Genomic DNA, 16,905 nt, shown 5'->3' with positions numbered 1-16,905 from the left:
CTTTTCAATCTAAATGCAGCGCAGTTTCTCAAAGTTCACTTGGGGACTGTCATACATTGTATTTAGCCAATAGCACTCGCGAGTGGAGAAATAAGATTATCGCAGTTTAGTAGTTGCAATTCTGGCTACATCCACGAGATGACGCTATTTGAGTAAATATTCTTCCCCGGACATTCGCGAACGGTAACGGACAAACCCGAGGCGAACCCCGGAAGCTCAGTCGTTAGTGGGTACTGTCAGCCCGTTGTTAGAGCGATGTGTTGCTACCTCTGCGGGCACGGCCGCCTTGGAGCTGGAGTTTAGCTCAAACGGGACATCAAAATGTATTAAGAAGGCGTTCACAGCAAAGGAAATTAGGAATATTAAGGTATGTAATTTAGCTGTCACCCGGGAGGCTCTGTTTTTTGCGCTCGTGGCTTGCATACGGTGTTAGCATGCTAGCTGTGTTAGCTTCTCTAAATGGCTAGTGGTTAGCAAGCGTGATTTACCATCCAATCCGGGTCCATGTGAAGTGTCAGGATAGCAGGCTGCTATGCCCTGTGCTTGTGTGTGTGTGTGTGTGTGTGTGTGTGTGTGTGTGTGTGTGTGTGTGTGTGCGCGCGGGTGTGTGTGTGTGTGTGTGTGTGTGTGCGCGCGCGCGCGCGGGGTTGGGGGTGGGGGGGCAGTCACGACCTTAACAGTTATCATTGCAGGAGGGATTTGAAGAAGGACTCTAATCCCAGTTACACACCTCTCAGACAAAGACAATGGCAATAGTATTTAAGAAAAACATGTAGGAGGTCGATAGTGTTTGTCATGTCAGTATTACTGCTGTAATTTGGTGGTTTGCACAGAGACCACGGCTACGTTGAGGTGCCCAAATCACTCTGGACAGGATTGGTTTACCACCCAGAGTCAAGGCAACAGAGAACAATCTGTGATTACTCATGAGACTATTAGCTGAGATGATGCAGTGTCACCACATTGCAACGAATAGCCATCATGATGGGTGTGTTTTCCTGGAAGTAAAAAAGAGAACATTTGCAAACTCCTGGACACCACACAGACTCTGGGGATGAAGCAAACATCGTAGAAACTGTGGCAGTGTGTGGTAATCACCCCAGAGTTTATACACTCAGTTGCCAGTTTATTAGGTACACCTAGCTAAAACTGCACTCCCACAGTAAATGCTACCTGTATGAATGTTAAAAGGTTGTATAAAGTTTTTATTTTAGAGAGGGCTTAGCAGGGACAGACCGGGAGAAAAAAAAAATGGCCCTGGACTTTGATCCTGACCAGCCCAACAGAACGACTCACCGTACACTCCACCACGGCTGCCCTGCTAATGCACACACCTACAAACAGGACCAGCCTCTAATAAACCACCTAGCTGCATCACAGCCATTGATCAGTATAGCACTACTACTTTAAAAAGGCTGCAGAACACATCCTGAAATTGTCATGATTGAACAACCTCACATCACATGAAGCCTCAAGATCAAAAGACTAAAATATCCACAAGCCTCACTGAGACAGAGAAGTGTCTAACTGCTGCTCAGTGTCAGCTGGTTAGCTTTAAGTCATGGGAGTACAGATAATAATAAAATAAAACTGGTTGAACACTTCTCCAAACATAGAACATAACCTAAGAGAGTTGCACCTATCATAAACCTGGTTTCAAATAAAATAATATATAAATTAACTAATAAAGGCAAAATTTTAGATAAACTACAAAAACACAGCAACAGTTTACACCAGACTGTAGACACTAGTGAAGTGGTAGGAATCTTGTTGATGGGCATCAGATCTAGCAAATCACTAAAGACACATTCTCCCACACAAAGTGTGAATTGTGTGAGGGAAAGGATTGATTGGGTTTTATAATGTGTACAGGCTATTTGCAACCAAAGGCAGACATTACATAAAATTAGCTAATTAACAAATGTAAATGTCTAAAACATTCAATGTGTAGAATAACAAGACAAAAACAATCAAATGAAAATGCTTATTTTAGCAAAATAAAATTACACAACAATTATAATGAAGTGATTTATTTCCCACAAAATCCCCACAGGACAGCCAAATGTAGACATTCAGAGCTATACTAACGTTAAGCATCAGATTTTAGTTTTTCCATCAGCCTGTTTGAACACACAGTTACTGTAGTCTTTACCTCAGTTCTTTCTTTCTGGTATATTTACAAAACAGTACTGGACCGACAGCATTTGCATTTCACTGATTCTGATAACATGTATAAACACATTTAGACGCATATCTACCGTTCATCTGCACTATCTCTGGATTTGCTGTCCTCTCTGACTACTCTTTCACCCATGAACAGGGCTGTGGCATCTTCCTCTTCCCGGGTACTAGTAACCTACTACTACTACGGAATGAGTCGATGACTTTTTTACATTTACTTGCATTTCAGCAATGACCTTTGACTCTTTTCTCTCTGAACTTTTCAGCCCCACCCTTAACATTTTCAAACTGTGCTTTTCCATTTTCTGTTGTAGCTCATTATCCAGTGTCACTGAGGTGAGAGTGAGTGAGACGGACAGGGCGGGGCTAAGGGCTGCATAGACTTTCATATGGAATAGAGCAACAAGCTTGGGGGGGAGGGGGGTCTGTATCATAATAATATGTTTTGATCCCAAGATTAAAAACAGTTTGTGTGTGTTTGTCTTTTTCAGGTGTTCGCCTACCTGCCAGTATTTAATTTTACATCATCCTGAATGCAGGTCCAGGAGGTACACACCACAGCATGTTATTGTAAAGAGAAGACCTATTAGGTAGGTTGTCCCACATATTTCTCAATTTGCACATCTTCAAGTTCTCAGAGCAGAATTTGTAACAAGGGCAAACTGAGCAGAGCAGCCAACCTCATGTCACCTCGTCTGCTTGCTCTTATGCAAAAGCTAGAAGAGTGGCATTCCTCATTTTGGCTTTCTATAACCATCTGTACCAGAGAGCATTTACCTCAAGTAATGTGCAACCTGGCTGAATGTTTTTCTGGTTGATGTTCTTGTTTCTTGTAATTTCTTGCTAATTATTGTTTTGTCTGAAAACAATCCTGCGACACAGAATGCTAATGGCATATTTACACTTATTATAATGGTAAGAGTGCAAGAGAGAAAGAATTCTCAAGCTGCTGTCAATCAGGAGAAATGGAAAACGAGCCTTCAAATATACGTTGGGTGGCCTGTAGAATAACTTGAGTGCAGACGTAGGTTTATATAAATAATTGTCAATAAAAGAGTATAATTATGACAAATGTTTACTTCAGCTGTGCAGCAAGTGTCTTGAACTGGATGAGCCAGCCCAACTGTACTTGATAAAACATTTTTTATTTGGTTGTGGACACTGTAGGTTGAGTGTTACAGTCAGCCATAGAAATTACAGGTGATGTGTTGGTTGTGTTTGTAATCTTATTGGCAATTAAATCCTCACTGTTTTCAGTTGCAATCACTTTAAGTTCGCCATCAAGCTGTTTGGCAATTTGGAAATGTGACAATGTGAAACATAACATTACTTCGAAAATCGAAACCCATTTCTTTCAGGAATATTTTTGAGTGACCGGGATGACCCTGGAAAAGTGATCTGAGCAGGATAACACAGAGGTGACTGCTCGTTATGTATGTCAGAGAGAGGAGAGTAAGAGATACAAGAAGAGTGGGAGAAAGGGACCAGTGGCCCTCTGACTGGGAAGGGCAAACAACTCAACAAGCAGCTGGTGTGGCTTTAATGGACCTCCCTTTCATTGACCACAGTAAAATCAATATGCCTCAAACTGGCCAAGAGCATTTTGTGCCCTCTTAAGGACAATGCTAATTATTTATTTTGTTCAACAGAAAAACGGCATGCTGTTCAATGCTGGTGATGTGTGGTAAACAACACTGTTTGCATTTGAATACATTTGTTAAAAGTCAGCAAGACAGGGGCCCTCCGAAACCTTCTACAAACAGCATTGTCAACCTGTGTTCACTTTTCAAGTCATATTTGTCTACAGATCCCTATGATGTTTGTTTTTTTATTGTCAAGTTTCTTATACACAGACTTAAGTGTCTGCTGGCATTGCTAGGATTTCCCAGCATTTTTCAGCTTCTTTGGTTCCCGCTACATGAGCTTTGTGAATATCAAACTTTAATATGACTTCATCTCTCCAGTAGTTCATTTAACTGATTAAGCCCCTTGTGTTTAATATTTCCCAACCTGCAAAAGCTGAGAGTGTTGTCGTTGTTTTCCTGTCATTGCAACATGCTGCTCTGATAAATTACATGTATGTATGTGTGTATTAGCCAGATAAATCAGTCACTACAGTTTTCTGAGCCAACTCTTTCAGATCCTGATAGATCTTGTCTTCTATGGCCAGTTTATTCACTAGCTGATGCTCTTAACAGTAGCCTCAGGCATGTGTGATCTATCAGTGGACACAGTGCTTTCCTCCAGCCTCAGGTCCAGTCTTGATCTTTTTGATGTATGAAAATGTAGCTTCATTTTTTGAAAGACAATTCAGCTGTGCTCACATCATTAAGAGACGCATCCTGTCATATCATTAAGTGCAATTGTGGCTGCTGTGGTTCACACTCTGCTGACTTGCTGACAAACATCTGGTGTTTTAATGGTGTTTGGTGGAGCATTTTTGGCACAGAGTAAAAAAGAGTAAAAAAAAAAAAAAAAAGGATTGGTCAACACCAAACCACTTAACATGCCTGGATCAGCTTTGAACCCAAGCAACTTGAGAACTCCCTCATAATGCACAATAGAGAACAGACCTGCTGTTGTTATTTATAAGGAGATTGAGGCACATAATGTGTATTTCATATTAATATCCGAGCATAACATTATTAACAGTATTTTAATTATTATGATGGAGCTTAGGCTACATATAGTACGATGCCACTGATCCATTATTTAATTTGTTCAGGAGGGCTGTAATTAAAAGCATACCCACTCAGGTGTTTTCAATTACTCAGACTAATAACACCTCTAGTCAGGTAGACGTTTGGTGGGTCTATTTATAAAGGGGTGTCAGTTGGCCAGGTAACTTAAATCTTATGCTGTAAGATTCGCTGTCACTTTTAGTCGAGCAGTGCATATGTCATGTTTGAATTCAACTTTTAAAAAAATACTCCAGACCTTATCCTCTGCACACGCAAACAAGTTCTCATCTGCCCCTCCAGGGGATGGATGTCAGTGGATGTGTTTCTGTTCTGTTCATTCGAACCTGAAGTGCCACTGAGACTGCGTCTTTCTGGCAGCATGGTTAAGTTTGGCCGAAACATTGATCCGTCAGTGACCCCTAGAAATTTGTTTGGCATAAAAGTGAAAGACTTGTATTTTATCTTATTACACCCATGGATGCACAGAACGCAGAAGTTGAAATAGGTATTAGACCAGCAGCATTTGTTTTGTATTAGCTGTTGGAAAGTGTTTTTTAGGCTGCTTTTCCACTTTGTTCAAATATCCTGTTTGAAATGTGTGTTTCTGTGTCAAATATTGAAATTTGAATTAAATGCCACATAGCGTTTGTACAGCATAGTCTCGGGTGAGCCATTTGAAAGTCAGTAATAGAGACTTAAAGTCACTATCTTGTAGAACTTACATTGGTGTGTTACTAGCCATGAGAAGCCTATAACCAACCTAATTTAAATGCTGCGCCAAGATTAGATGTATTGCATGATCAAAAATAGGTCATGAAGCCAGTTGTTTGCATAACCGGCATCTTACAAGTCTGCTTGTCTTAGTGCATACAAATATTTTAATAACTAGGAGCAGGAAACAGATCAATTATACTCTAATATAATGGAAATGTTTTTTTATAGAAATCCTCACAATCAGTTCCCATGAGATCACGGTGTTGCTTGAACTGGACTTCTGACTGGATCCTTTTTTTTTTTATGGCTATCAGGAAGATATTTTTGCTGGTTTGGGGTTTCTGCTCTGTAGGCCAAAAACCTCTCATCCCCGTTGGCATCTACATTTTTGCAAGCAATTTCAATGACACCCACTGACTTGGAAGGTTTTGACGCAAGCAGAAACAAACAGCAGTGTGGTGTTTTGGAAGGGCGCCTGGTTGGCCAGTCAGCTAAAGACTGAAAGCTTAGCTCTGCACCACCCATCTCACTGGAAATGTGTCATTTGATTTAAAAGCTTAACAAAATGATGCAGTCATTTGCTTCAAAGCAGCACGCCAAAGTCTACCTGAACACCACATCAACAAATACATTAAGCACCTCTACCTAACCATTTAATTAACAACTAAATAGTGAGTGGCAGGTGAGGTATAAAAGCACGCTGAACAGGATTCTTCAATGGAAGGTCGTTCTTTCGGTCAGCGAGGAATCGCACTGCTATGTCAATACATTCTCCATGTGGCAACAACCCTCTTCAGTTGAATGTGCAGTACTACTACTACTTGGTATCATCACTAGCCACCTAAATTTTATTGTCATTAAGGAAAAGCTTTGAAAAGTGTGATTTGAACACTTTTTTTTTAACAGATACAAGTGAAATTCTTGTTTGGCAGTTTATCTAGACAGAGTGGCAAGTCCCGCCTTCTCAGTAGTAAGGGAATAATTGATCATTAATGTGGATTTGTCCGAAGCGCTGGAATAAATAAACTTTTATTGTATTAAAGTGGTATCTGATGAATGGGTTTTTATAACAAACATTGAATGTTTTTGTGTAATATGGAACTAAAGTAGAGGTTTAAAACTTACTAAACTCCATGAGTATTTGGGCATAGACAGACAAATGTTTTGGTTCTGACCTCTGGCTAATCAAACAGTAAAAAAACTAAAATCACAGTATATACCTTGTTTAAGAAGTTTACTTTGTCTCAGTGAGTCACAGTGAAGCCTGCCAGCAGAAGGTAACTGGGTCTAAAGATTATTATTAGCCTGTATTCCTCATGCACATTCATCAGCTGCAGGATCAGTTTCCTAGCGGGACCAGGGTAGCCATTGATTTATCTTAAAGCTGCAGACCTAGTCTCTCGGTCCGGTCCTGAACGTTCTCTTGTGACCTTGACATAAATACAGAAAAAGAAACTCTTATGACTCAGGGACCTACTGCGATCTGTGTGGTGCATTATTTGTTGAAGGCATAATGTGTGTCAAAATACGATTTCAAATGGAATATTGTTGTGCTGCAGAGATGTCTTGGACTACACATCATATTCTACAGACTTAAGAAAACATCTTTTGTACAGATCAAAAATCACACTATAATCATTTAAATAGGTTTTTCAGTGAAAATGAGAATAATGATGTAAAAGTGATCTTTCACTCCAATATCGTAATTGCTGTATCAGTCAAAATAATCACAATTAGATATTCTTTCAAAATTGTTCAGCCCTAATTGCGATACGTGTCCATCCTTGTATCCTTGTTTTACCTGCTGCACCTCTTGCATGTGACTCTTCTCTTTACATTGTGGCCCTGTGTTATTTGTGTATTTTAACCAACATAGATAACAGTAGTTGTGAAAACGGTGTGTATTTAAGGAAATAACTACTGTATATGTATCACTCCTTTTTTATTATGTGAAGACGCAGACAGTAGCCCTCAATTTAGTCTTGCTTCCAATTTTTCCCTTCTCCATAGGGCAGGATGCAGTCTTCAAACCACCGACTGCGAGATATGGAACAGCACCACCCGCTGCTGTCGGCAGGTGCAGATGTCGAGACAGGGAGCCTGGCAGCCGGGGTGATGGTCGGGGGTCCCCACGCGGGCCACACAGCGGGGAACCGCACACTGTGGTTCATTCAGGACAGCTGTGGGATGGTGTGTGCAGGCATGACCTGGTTCCTGGTGCTGTACGCTGAATTTGTGGTGAACTTTGTCATGCTGCTTCCTGGCAAAAACTTCTGGTACTCGCTACTGAACGGGGCCACCTTCAACTCACTGGCTGTGCTTGCGTTGGCCTCACATCTGCGCACCATGTTGACTGACCCGGTAAGCGTGTTAAGGAGAGTAAGAATGATTGAAGGAGGGTAAAAGTAAGATAGCAGGGTAATGAAGAGGTAGAGAAAACATTAAGGGTCTATGAGTAAGACAAAGCTTGTGTTTCGCAAAACAAATACCACACACCACAATAAAAGGATATAACCATACGATAATATTTAGAGCCCCTCAAATATAAGGCAAAATTATTGATGGACTTTAAGTTAAAGCAAAATGTTGGGTTTTTTTGTAAGGAATCATCTTAATTAAATACAAATTGAAATGGTGCTCGCTGTTTGAATTGAGTTAGGGTTGGGAGTCATACTGTAGTAAAGACACTTGTAATCAAGCACACTGAGTTGAGGGACGCTGTGTGGGAAAGTTGTGTAGGACAGTCTACTAAATTTTATGACATTTTAATTTATAAGAAGTACTCCCAGAAAATAAAAGGCCCAAGAACAAAGTCAACTTAGAGTTTGCATTTCCACCACATCTGACACATCTGAACAACTTTAAATGCTTTTGGAGTTTTTGCTTAAAGGTTCAGTGTGTAATATTTAGGAGGATCTATAGACAAAAAATGCTATATAATGTACATAACTATGTTTTCAGTGGTGCATAAAGACATAACGAGCCGTTATGTTGTTATTACCTTCGAATGAGCCATTTCTATGTACATAAACCGCATTACCCCTTATATGTAAGTCGCCGTATTTCTACAGTAGCCCAAATGGACAAACTGCTCTACAGAGTGCGTTTCGTCACTACATTGAATATGGAAGAAGGAGAAGCAGGAGGAGGAGAAGAAAAAGAAAATAGAGGACCACATATTATTTAGCAGAAGAGCCGACAGAGTGTGTCGGACACCGTAGCTTCTCCTACGCGCTTGCAAAGGGAGGGGTGAGCGGTGACTGAGCTGTTGGTTGCAATTCAGATGCCACTAAAACATACACACTGAACAATTAAAGGTCAAAGGTAAGTGGTAGTTACACCCGATTCTGATTCATTCGGGAAATTGCTATATTATGGGCTCCCAGACCAAAGAGATTGCTTTAGTTAAAAAATACCCTACATTTTGTCAGCCTGAAAAAATAACCAGCACAGTCTGTGTATATAAATTCAGTCATAATCAAACACGAGTCTTACTTAACTGCTGAAAATAAGTTACTATTGGAACAGTGTGTCCAAGTAGTGGGTGTTTGGACAGATTTGTAACTGACAGCATTTGTCTTTGTCTGTCTTCACCCCTCTTTAGGGTGCAGTTCCTAAGGGCAATGCAACCAAGGAGTACATGGAGAGCTTACAGCTGAAGCCTGGTGAGGTCATCTACAAGTGCCCCAAGTGCTGCAGCATCAAGCCTGAGAGGGCACACCACTGCAGGTCAGTCTTAACTGTTGGGGCCAATTTTACAACACATTAAACTGTGACATGCTCCTTTACCCCGCCTTGTCCAACTTGTGCTTTTGAAAACATCTGTATAAGGACTTTTTGCGTGAACAGGAGCAGTATAATTGATGACATAAGCAGAGTCAATGTGTCATGCATCAACCTCTTCTCTATCTAGTATTTGTAAAAGATGCATCCGGAAGATGGATCACCACTGCCCTTGGGTCAATAACTGCGTGGGAGAAAAGAATCAGAGATTCTTTGTACTGTTCACTGTAAGTACACTCAAGTACTCATGGTTCAGTTTGTTTCATTTTAACAAAGGGTATGTTAAGGATTAGAAATGAACATTAGACATCAGGTAATTCCTTCACATATTACTTATTCATTGTGATAATTGAAAAAACATAGAGTTCATATAGTCCCTTGTCTTTACAAAATGCCATTCTTCTTAAATTACATGACTTTATATCAGACTAAAGGGGAAAAAATGGAAAATTGTCCCGCTAGTATTTCATGATGCAATAACCAGCTGAGGTTTACAGCTCAGCAATGATGTAGTGCACGACAGACAGAGGCCTTCATGAAATGTTCTCTCAAAGCCATTTATGACTGTTGACAAATTCAGCTCTTTTTTATGGCTTCATATGCTGACTGGAACTTTTTTGATGACAGAAACATAAAGCTGTCATATGGCTGGGCAGCACAAGGTCACCTGCGCAGTGCAATATTTAGTTTTCTCTCCTTACAGATTGCCATAGATAGAGAGGTTGAAAAACCCTGCTGATCAAAAGTTTTTAGAGTTTTATTACAGAAGTGAAATGAATAAACACAATATCTGGAAACCAACCTTGTGGGAAAAGAGTGTGGATGCAGTGTTTCTCATTGTTTTGGGGGGTCGGCCCGCCCCTCCATGAAAGAATGACAAAAATAAATGTAATTAGGCAGACAGAATCACGATATTTGAAAACAAAATTGGAATTAACTGTAAAATGCCATAAAGAATTGCAGTTACATTTGACTATGTCTATATGCATATTTGCTTGATGCATCATATTCACTGATATTAATTTGTAATGTTTTCTTGTTTAATTGATTAAATTCCACCCCATGATTACACACTGTTTCTGAAATCCTAGGGGAAAGACTGCAATGGCTTCTCCTTTTTGCCTTCTCTCTGCCACTTTTTCCTCATCATCTCTCTCCCTCCTTTTCTGCTCCTCTTTCTGCAGATGTACATAGCCTTGATCTCTGCCCATGCCCTAGGCCTCAGTGGTATGCACTTCTTCACCTGTATTAAAGTCCAGTGGAACGGTAAGGCCTCTCTGTGTTGCTGAATCGACCCTGACATTTGGTTGACAGAAATTCAGCTATTTACACAAGAAACTGAAACTATTTAGAGAGATGAAAGGAGACAGACAAGTAGAGCTCAGCAGATGCTTCTGATGGTAGCATCTAGTGGCAGGACTTTCCCAGTGTTATAGGAGCACGTATATGCCATGCCTTTAAAAATCATTCAGTAAAGTGATTTTGTCAGTATTTGTCAGTGTAGTTATGAAAAATTTTGTGACAACTTGGAACAATGAAAGTGGTTGTTAACTCTTGTAAGAACAGCTGCTCTGCACAGGTCATTGGAGTTGTGCAGCACAATCATCACTGCTGCCATAGAGCTTTTACCACTCCCATGTGCGTCTCTTTGCAGGAATGAACCAGAAAATTAAGAGATTTAATTCTTATAACTCCAGCCTCTACTGTCCTCTACAAGATTATACTCTGATTTAGCAAGGGCATATTAGCCACCAATTTGTTTTCCATGCTAACCGGTATTCCAGCCTACTGTGACTGTGTAAAATGGATAGATGCATTAGAGAGGTGCACACAGCAGGTCCAGTCCTACATTTATATGTATGGAATCCACACATTAGGTTATTAGTTTCCACAACTTTGAGATCTGTCCTCTTCAAATTGCTTTGCATTTCTCCTCCTGTCTGTCTCTCTTACTGTGACCAGAGTGCAGTGACTTCTCTCCAGGGGTGTCTGTGCTGTTGCTAATCTTCCTCTGTCTTGAAGCCGTCCTCTTCCTCACTTTCACAGCTGTGATGTTTGGTACGCAGATCCACTCCATCTGCAATGACGAGACGGTCAGTATGCACCGCACCCTGCAAGCTTTCTTCCTCTTAACAGGTTGTGTGTGTTGCAGGGAGGGTAACTGTAAGATGAAGGAAAAAGACGGCAAGGGAAGCTAAGTCTTGATAAATGCCTTTGGCTATTCCAAGTATATATGATATGTAAATTTGTTTATTTAATTCTTTGTTTCCTTATCTGAGTGCTTATTAATGTAATTGTGTATCTTAGCATGCAAATGAGCCAAAGCAAACATACAACTTAAAAGGGAATCTTTCATTTACAGAGGGGTTTGAATATCTTGCAGGAGATTGAGCGTCTTAAAAATGAGAAGCCCACATGGGAGCGTCGCATGAGATGGGACGGAATGAAAGCTGTGTTTGGGGGTCCACCCTCCCTGCTGTGGTGCAATCCATTCACTGGCCTGCGTCTGCGGCGCCTGTTGCTGTTGACCCACGGTCGCCGCGGTGGATCGGAGTTTTCTGTCTGAGAGCAGGACAGACTGATGCAGCTTGCCAGCACTCGACGTTTCTAAAGCAAGATTTCTTGTATGCCGGGGCTAAGATGGACCTCTGCTCCCTGAGGCTGTCCTTTGTGTGTGGGTGACAAGGACAGCTGCAGTCTCCTCCAGCGGGACCCCACTGCATCACAACCACCACTGAAAGTTTGTATTCTCTCTTTCTCACATGCTGATGTAGACCCAATACCTCTGGCCTGCACGAGTATGCTGAACAACTGGAATATTGTTTTTAACATGAGCAGCATTTTGGTTTGTTTGTGTGTTTTTACGTAAAGCATGCAGTGTGTAACTCAAGTGAGTCTTTTAATCCCTGCGAGACCGCCCGAGGTGCTGTTTGAACTCAACACCTGCACCTTCAATGCACAACTCCAGCATTTTGTTTTCTTTGCTGCGCACATGAGATTCAAGATTAGCGTTTTAATTTTTTGAAGAGGTATCAGCAACACGGAAATGCTTGAATCTGCTACTACTGGACCGAGACAAGGGGATCACAGTCAATGACGTGCAGTACTTACATTTCACTTGACAAAAGGTCTGGAAAAGGAGCACGGTGGACATCAAACATGGAACTGTGCTGCCTTGATTTGCATCTAACAGCTCAAACAATCAGCATATCAGCCAGGAAATGAGGCACCATCACTATTTGTTCAAATGGATGAACAGGCTACTGTGAACACAAGCCTCATTTTAATTCCAGAGGACTGAGTGGCTTTTGCTTCATGCCCTTTGTCACGTTTTTCCTTCCTTGGGCTGAAACGGTTCCTCTGGCCAGTAGAAATGATTTATTCTTTTTTTTTTTAAACTGCTGAAGCTTCTTTAACTTTGGTCACAGTGACCACTCCTCAACAGTTGACCACGATGACTCACTGGAGATGACTACTGTTATTGTATTAGTTGTATGTATGTGTCCATGAGTTTGCCATTCCACCACTCCTACATGCTGCTCCACATCATCCTCACAAACTATCAGTGACCCCCCCCCCCCCCCCCCCCCCCCCCCCCCCCCCCCCCCCCCCCCCCCCCCCCTCCAGACCATTGATACACACTGTGTTCTCATAACAGAGTGATTCAGGTTGAAGGAAGGTTTGGCTACTAAAAAGATTGTTTTACTCGTACACATTTTCTTTTCTTAATGTGGAATCCATATACAAGGGCAGTTGGATAAGACTTCATAGCATTTAAACTCTTTAAAAAAAACAACCTTACAAACCCAGAGACCGAGCCAAGTCTCAGACGTGGTGGCTTTGCATGCTCCCTGGCCACCGTGTGGTGCCACATTTTGAAAAGGAGAACTTAAAACAGTAGCACAACCTCCTTTGGCTTGTTGTGAGCTCATTCCCACCAAGAGAGCCAAGCTCCATTGTGCTGTCAGCCTGTAGAATTAAAAATGCTGAGGAACGAGGCCCTTTATACAAGCTTCAATACTAAGTGTCAGGGAGCTCAAAGGGAGATGAAAGGAGACAGACAAGTAGAGCTCAGCAGATGCTTCTGATGGTAGCATCTAGTGGCAGGACTTTCCCAGTGTTATAGGAGCACATATATGCCATGCCTTTAAAAATCATTCAGTAAAGTGATTTTGTCATTATTGTGTAGTTATGAAAAATTTTGTGACAACTTGTTTCCTGTTTTTACTCATAATCAACGGGCCTGTTGGCACTGGATGAGTGTGACCTTTTGAATCTAGAGTTGAGGATTTAAAGTGAAGTCCTGGCTGATAGGCTGGTATTCAGAGTAGTGTCATTTTTAAATCTCCAAGTCTCCTCGCATAGCGGACAATATACTGCTGTTTGTTCTCATCTGTGGTTTTCAGGAGAAGGAACTATATCTCCACTGTTTACACTAAATTATATCTGATGTGCTATGGCTATAAAGAAACATGCTGGCATTAGAATGTAAATCTAACCTATTTTGGGACTAAGGGAAACAGCACTGAAAGCTAACTGATATCAGGGGATTTTATTAATGCTGGCCTCTCGTTTCTCATTTTATTCTGCTTGACTGCATCACGTCAGCAACAGATTTCTGATTATGTTGTGAGAATATCACCTTCTTACAAACAATGTCAAACTTTCTCATTCAGCATGGTGCATTCGGCTAGTCATTTATCCTAACGTGCTCAATGTGCTTTTTAATTTAAGAGGTGCACGATGAAATGCGGTTGAGCCAAACACACGGCGTGTCCAATAAAATCATATTCAATCTGTCTTTCATTTATGTGTGCATAATACATATCAGACGACTACGGTAAAATCCATGCTGTTTAGTTTGGCAGATGCACAAAAATGTTGCTGATCAAGCAACAGCTGTTATTAAAAATAGTTGCAGGTATTGGTTGCAAAATTACATCCAGAGCGAATGCAAGGCCTTGAATCTGATAAACACAGAAGGTCATTAGAATAGAAGTAAATATCTGAAGCAGAACTTGTGGTAACAGTGGAAGGACTAATACACTGCTAAACCTTTAATTGTATTTGTAGGACGTAGCAGACCATCAGAGCTAATTATGGATTGACAGATATTGCTTTGATGACTGAGTGTAAGTATTTAATGTTGACTGGTATAATTAGGGCAATAATATGGGCTTGGTTGATGTAAACAAGATAATCCTGTTTCATGACCAAACTCAGATGTTGTAATCATAACATCTAAAATTGGGATGCTGTTACAGGGTATGTAGTTTAACATTCATGCTCAGCAATAGAAACAATGAATGACAATTTTTAAAGGGTTATACCGCTAATTGTATTTTCTCCACCTTCTGCTGAATGATTCAAAAACGTACCATTGCCATTTGGAGAGGATTGTTTGACAATTAGCAAAATCGCATACACCTATACACTAAGGTATTTCTCAGATTTACACAGAAAATGTGTGATAAAGAACATTGACGGGTGTTTGATGACAGTTACCATTAACATTGCTATGAACAGCTGAGAAAGGTTTTATTTCCTACACTGCTGAGAGATTGTTTCCTCAAGAACAAATGTCCTTCAGCTTTATAAACAAAGTATAAAGGTTACTATTAACAATATATACATGGAATGTTTTATTCAATTTTTTTTTATTAATGTGTCATAATCTTATAATGTCATATCTTTAATGTCATTCGTTTACATAATAAACTTGATTAAATTAAAGCTATAAATTGTGATTGATTGTCCTTAATACACAATTAATTTTCTCTGCACCTGGGTGCACTTGTATTTGGATAACACACAAGGTCCTGAGGGTTTGCCATAGTTATTAGTTACGCTTTACCTTAAAATTGAGATAACAAAATCCAGTACAAATGAACAGAAACTGGGGAAACAAATTTGCTGCAAAGTAAAAAAGATCCCGTAAAGACATATTGAAACATTTAGTGAAGTAAATCTGACACAGGTGCCGACCTAAGCAAATCAGTAACAAAAAACATTATGTAATTATAATAATTATTCCAAGTATAGACATTGGAAGTTTTTCAAATGTCAGCTGACTAATAAAATGCAGCATCCCTCCTCATTAGACAGACACAGACACACTTTCAAGTGAGAGATGTATAAAAACAAATACATGTGTACTGTCCTCAGTATATATATTGTATATAGTTTGACAGCCAGCCAAACTCCTTCCTAACATCAAGACTCTGAAGACAGTTGGTCTCTTGTCCACAGGTTTAATGAAGTTGCAAGGAAAGGTGAAACTGAAATGTACAAAAGCATAATAAATACTATGCTTGCCTTTAACATGTACAGAGATACAGGACATAAATATATGTACATTCAAACTCTAATATGAATTAAATCTTCTTGTCTTTTTAACATGTGATCAATTATCTGTTCATTCACTCCTAATTGTCCTTCTATGAACTTCTAATATGACTTAAGAACCGTGCAACCATTAGTAATGGCAGATTGTGATATCAAACTTCACAAACTCTCCCAAAATATTAAACTCTGAGGTTGTAAATAACAATAAACAATCAATCCATACCCACGATGCTGCCAAAGGCCTAAAATGCATGCAGATGTTGCTGGATTAGCTAAGATGTAACTTATCTTAACTCCTGCCTGTGCCATGCTCATTTACTTCCTGAACACTAGTCACATGATGTACTTCCTTGTTTCTTAAAGTGACCACAAGGAAATATAGGAACACATAAAGAAATAGTTTTAGACAAATCAGAACAAAGTTTCATTAACTTAGCTGTAAATAAACAAAGGCAAATATTTCAACACTGGAATATTAAAATGAAAACGTGAAATGTCCATGAGGATATTACAGTGATATGAGGGTGTCCTGAGTTGACAGTGGCGAGTAAACTAAAAACTTAACATCAGATATGTGTAATAATATAAAATCGGAAATGGTAAATACACTGCCCAAACCTTTGAAAACATATTTAAAACTTAACACATTATATCAAAAAAGTGTTCTTATGAATAATTATGAATCTGGTGGCCTCAACTTTTTGGACTTCAATCTTCAATTCACTAAACAATATTTTTAAGATTAATTGGGCTAAGCATTTTCTAAAAAACCCTGTCTCGATTTGGAATTTTATTCCCCACTACATATTCTCTGGCTGTGATGGTCTGGGCTTTATTTTGAACTATAATTACAATGTGGACAAACTCCCTGTAAAACTGTCCACTTTCCAAAAGCAGGTCCTTTTAGCATGGTCTCTGATTTATAAGCACAATTTCTCACCTCACAGTTATCTAATTTGAAATAATACAGATAGATATGTAGATATTTTATATAAAAACAAGTCACTCTTTTTTGAGAGTTAGTTACAGAATCAGATTCTGCTAGTAAGCCAGCTATTTAATGGAGAGGGGAGATTTTTCTCTTAACTGGAATATTAGATGTTAATTTTTATTAACATCTAATATTCCAGTTACGCCAAGAGAATTTGCAATTGTATCTGACGCCATTCCATCAGGCACAATAATGCTTTTTAGAAATACT

At 39.9% G+C, this 16,905-nt stretch overlaps 1 protein-coding gene across 2 annotated transcripts; it reads left to right on the top strand.

Annotated features, from left to right (window-relative positions):
* Positions 1 to 208: 208 nt before the first annotated feature.
* Positions 209 to 15,092, top strand: zdhhc7 (zinc finger DHHC-type palmitoyltransferase 7). 2 transcript variants are annotated; one of them, XM_046053943.1, is made up of 8 exons: positions 209 to 367; positions 2,673 to 2,771; positions 7,587 to 7,937; positions 9,181 to 9,305; positions 9,490 to 9,586; positions 10,544 to 10,625; positions 11,322 to 11,452; positions 11,743 to 15,092. In XM_046053943.1, the coding sequence occupies exons 3-8, from the start codon at positions 7,593 to 7,595 to the stop codon at positions 11,923 to 11,925; spliced, it is 963 nt and encodes a 320-aa protein (XP_045909899.1). In that variant the 5' UTR covers positions 209 to 367; positions 2,673 to 2,771; positions 7,587 to 7,592; the 3' UTR covers positions 11,926 to 15,092. The 2 variants fall into 2 exon arrangements, with proteins under 2 accessions (XP_045909899.1, XP_045909898.1); XM_046053942.1 differs by having other exon boundaries at positions 11,722 to 15,092.
* The last annotated feature ends 1,813 nt before the right edge of the window (positions 15,093 to 16,905 follow it).

The sequence above is a fragment of the Micropterus dolomieu genome, linkage group LG07 (assembly GCF_021292245.1).
Source record: "Micropterus dolomieu isolate WLL.071019.BEF.003 ecotype Adirondacks linkage group LG07, ASM2129224v1, whole genome shotgun sequence".
Taxonomy (NCBI): domain Eukaryota; kingdom Metazoa; phylum Chordata; class Actinopteri; order Centrarchiformes; family Centrarchidae; genus Micropterus; species Micropterus dolomieu.
Note: the sequence above shows the minus strand (reverse complement) of the source record. Positions and strands in the feature narration are given on the sequence as shown.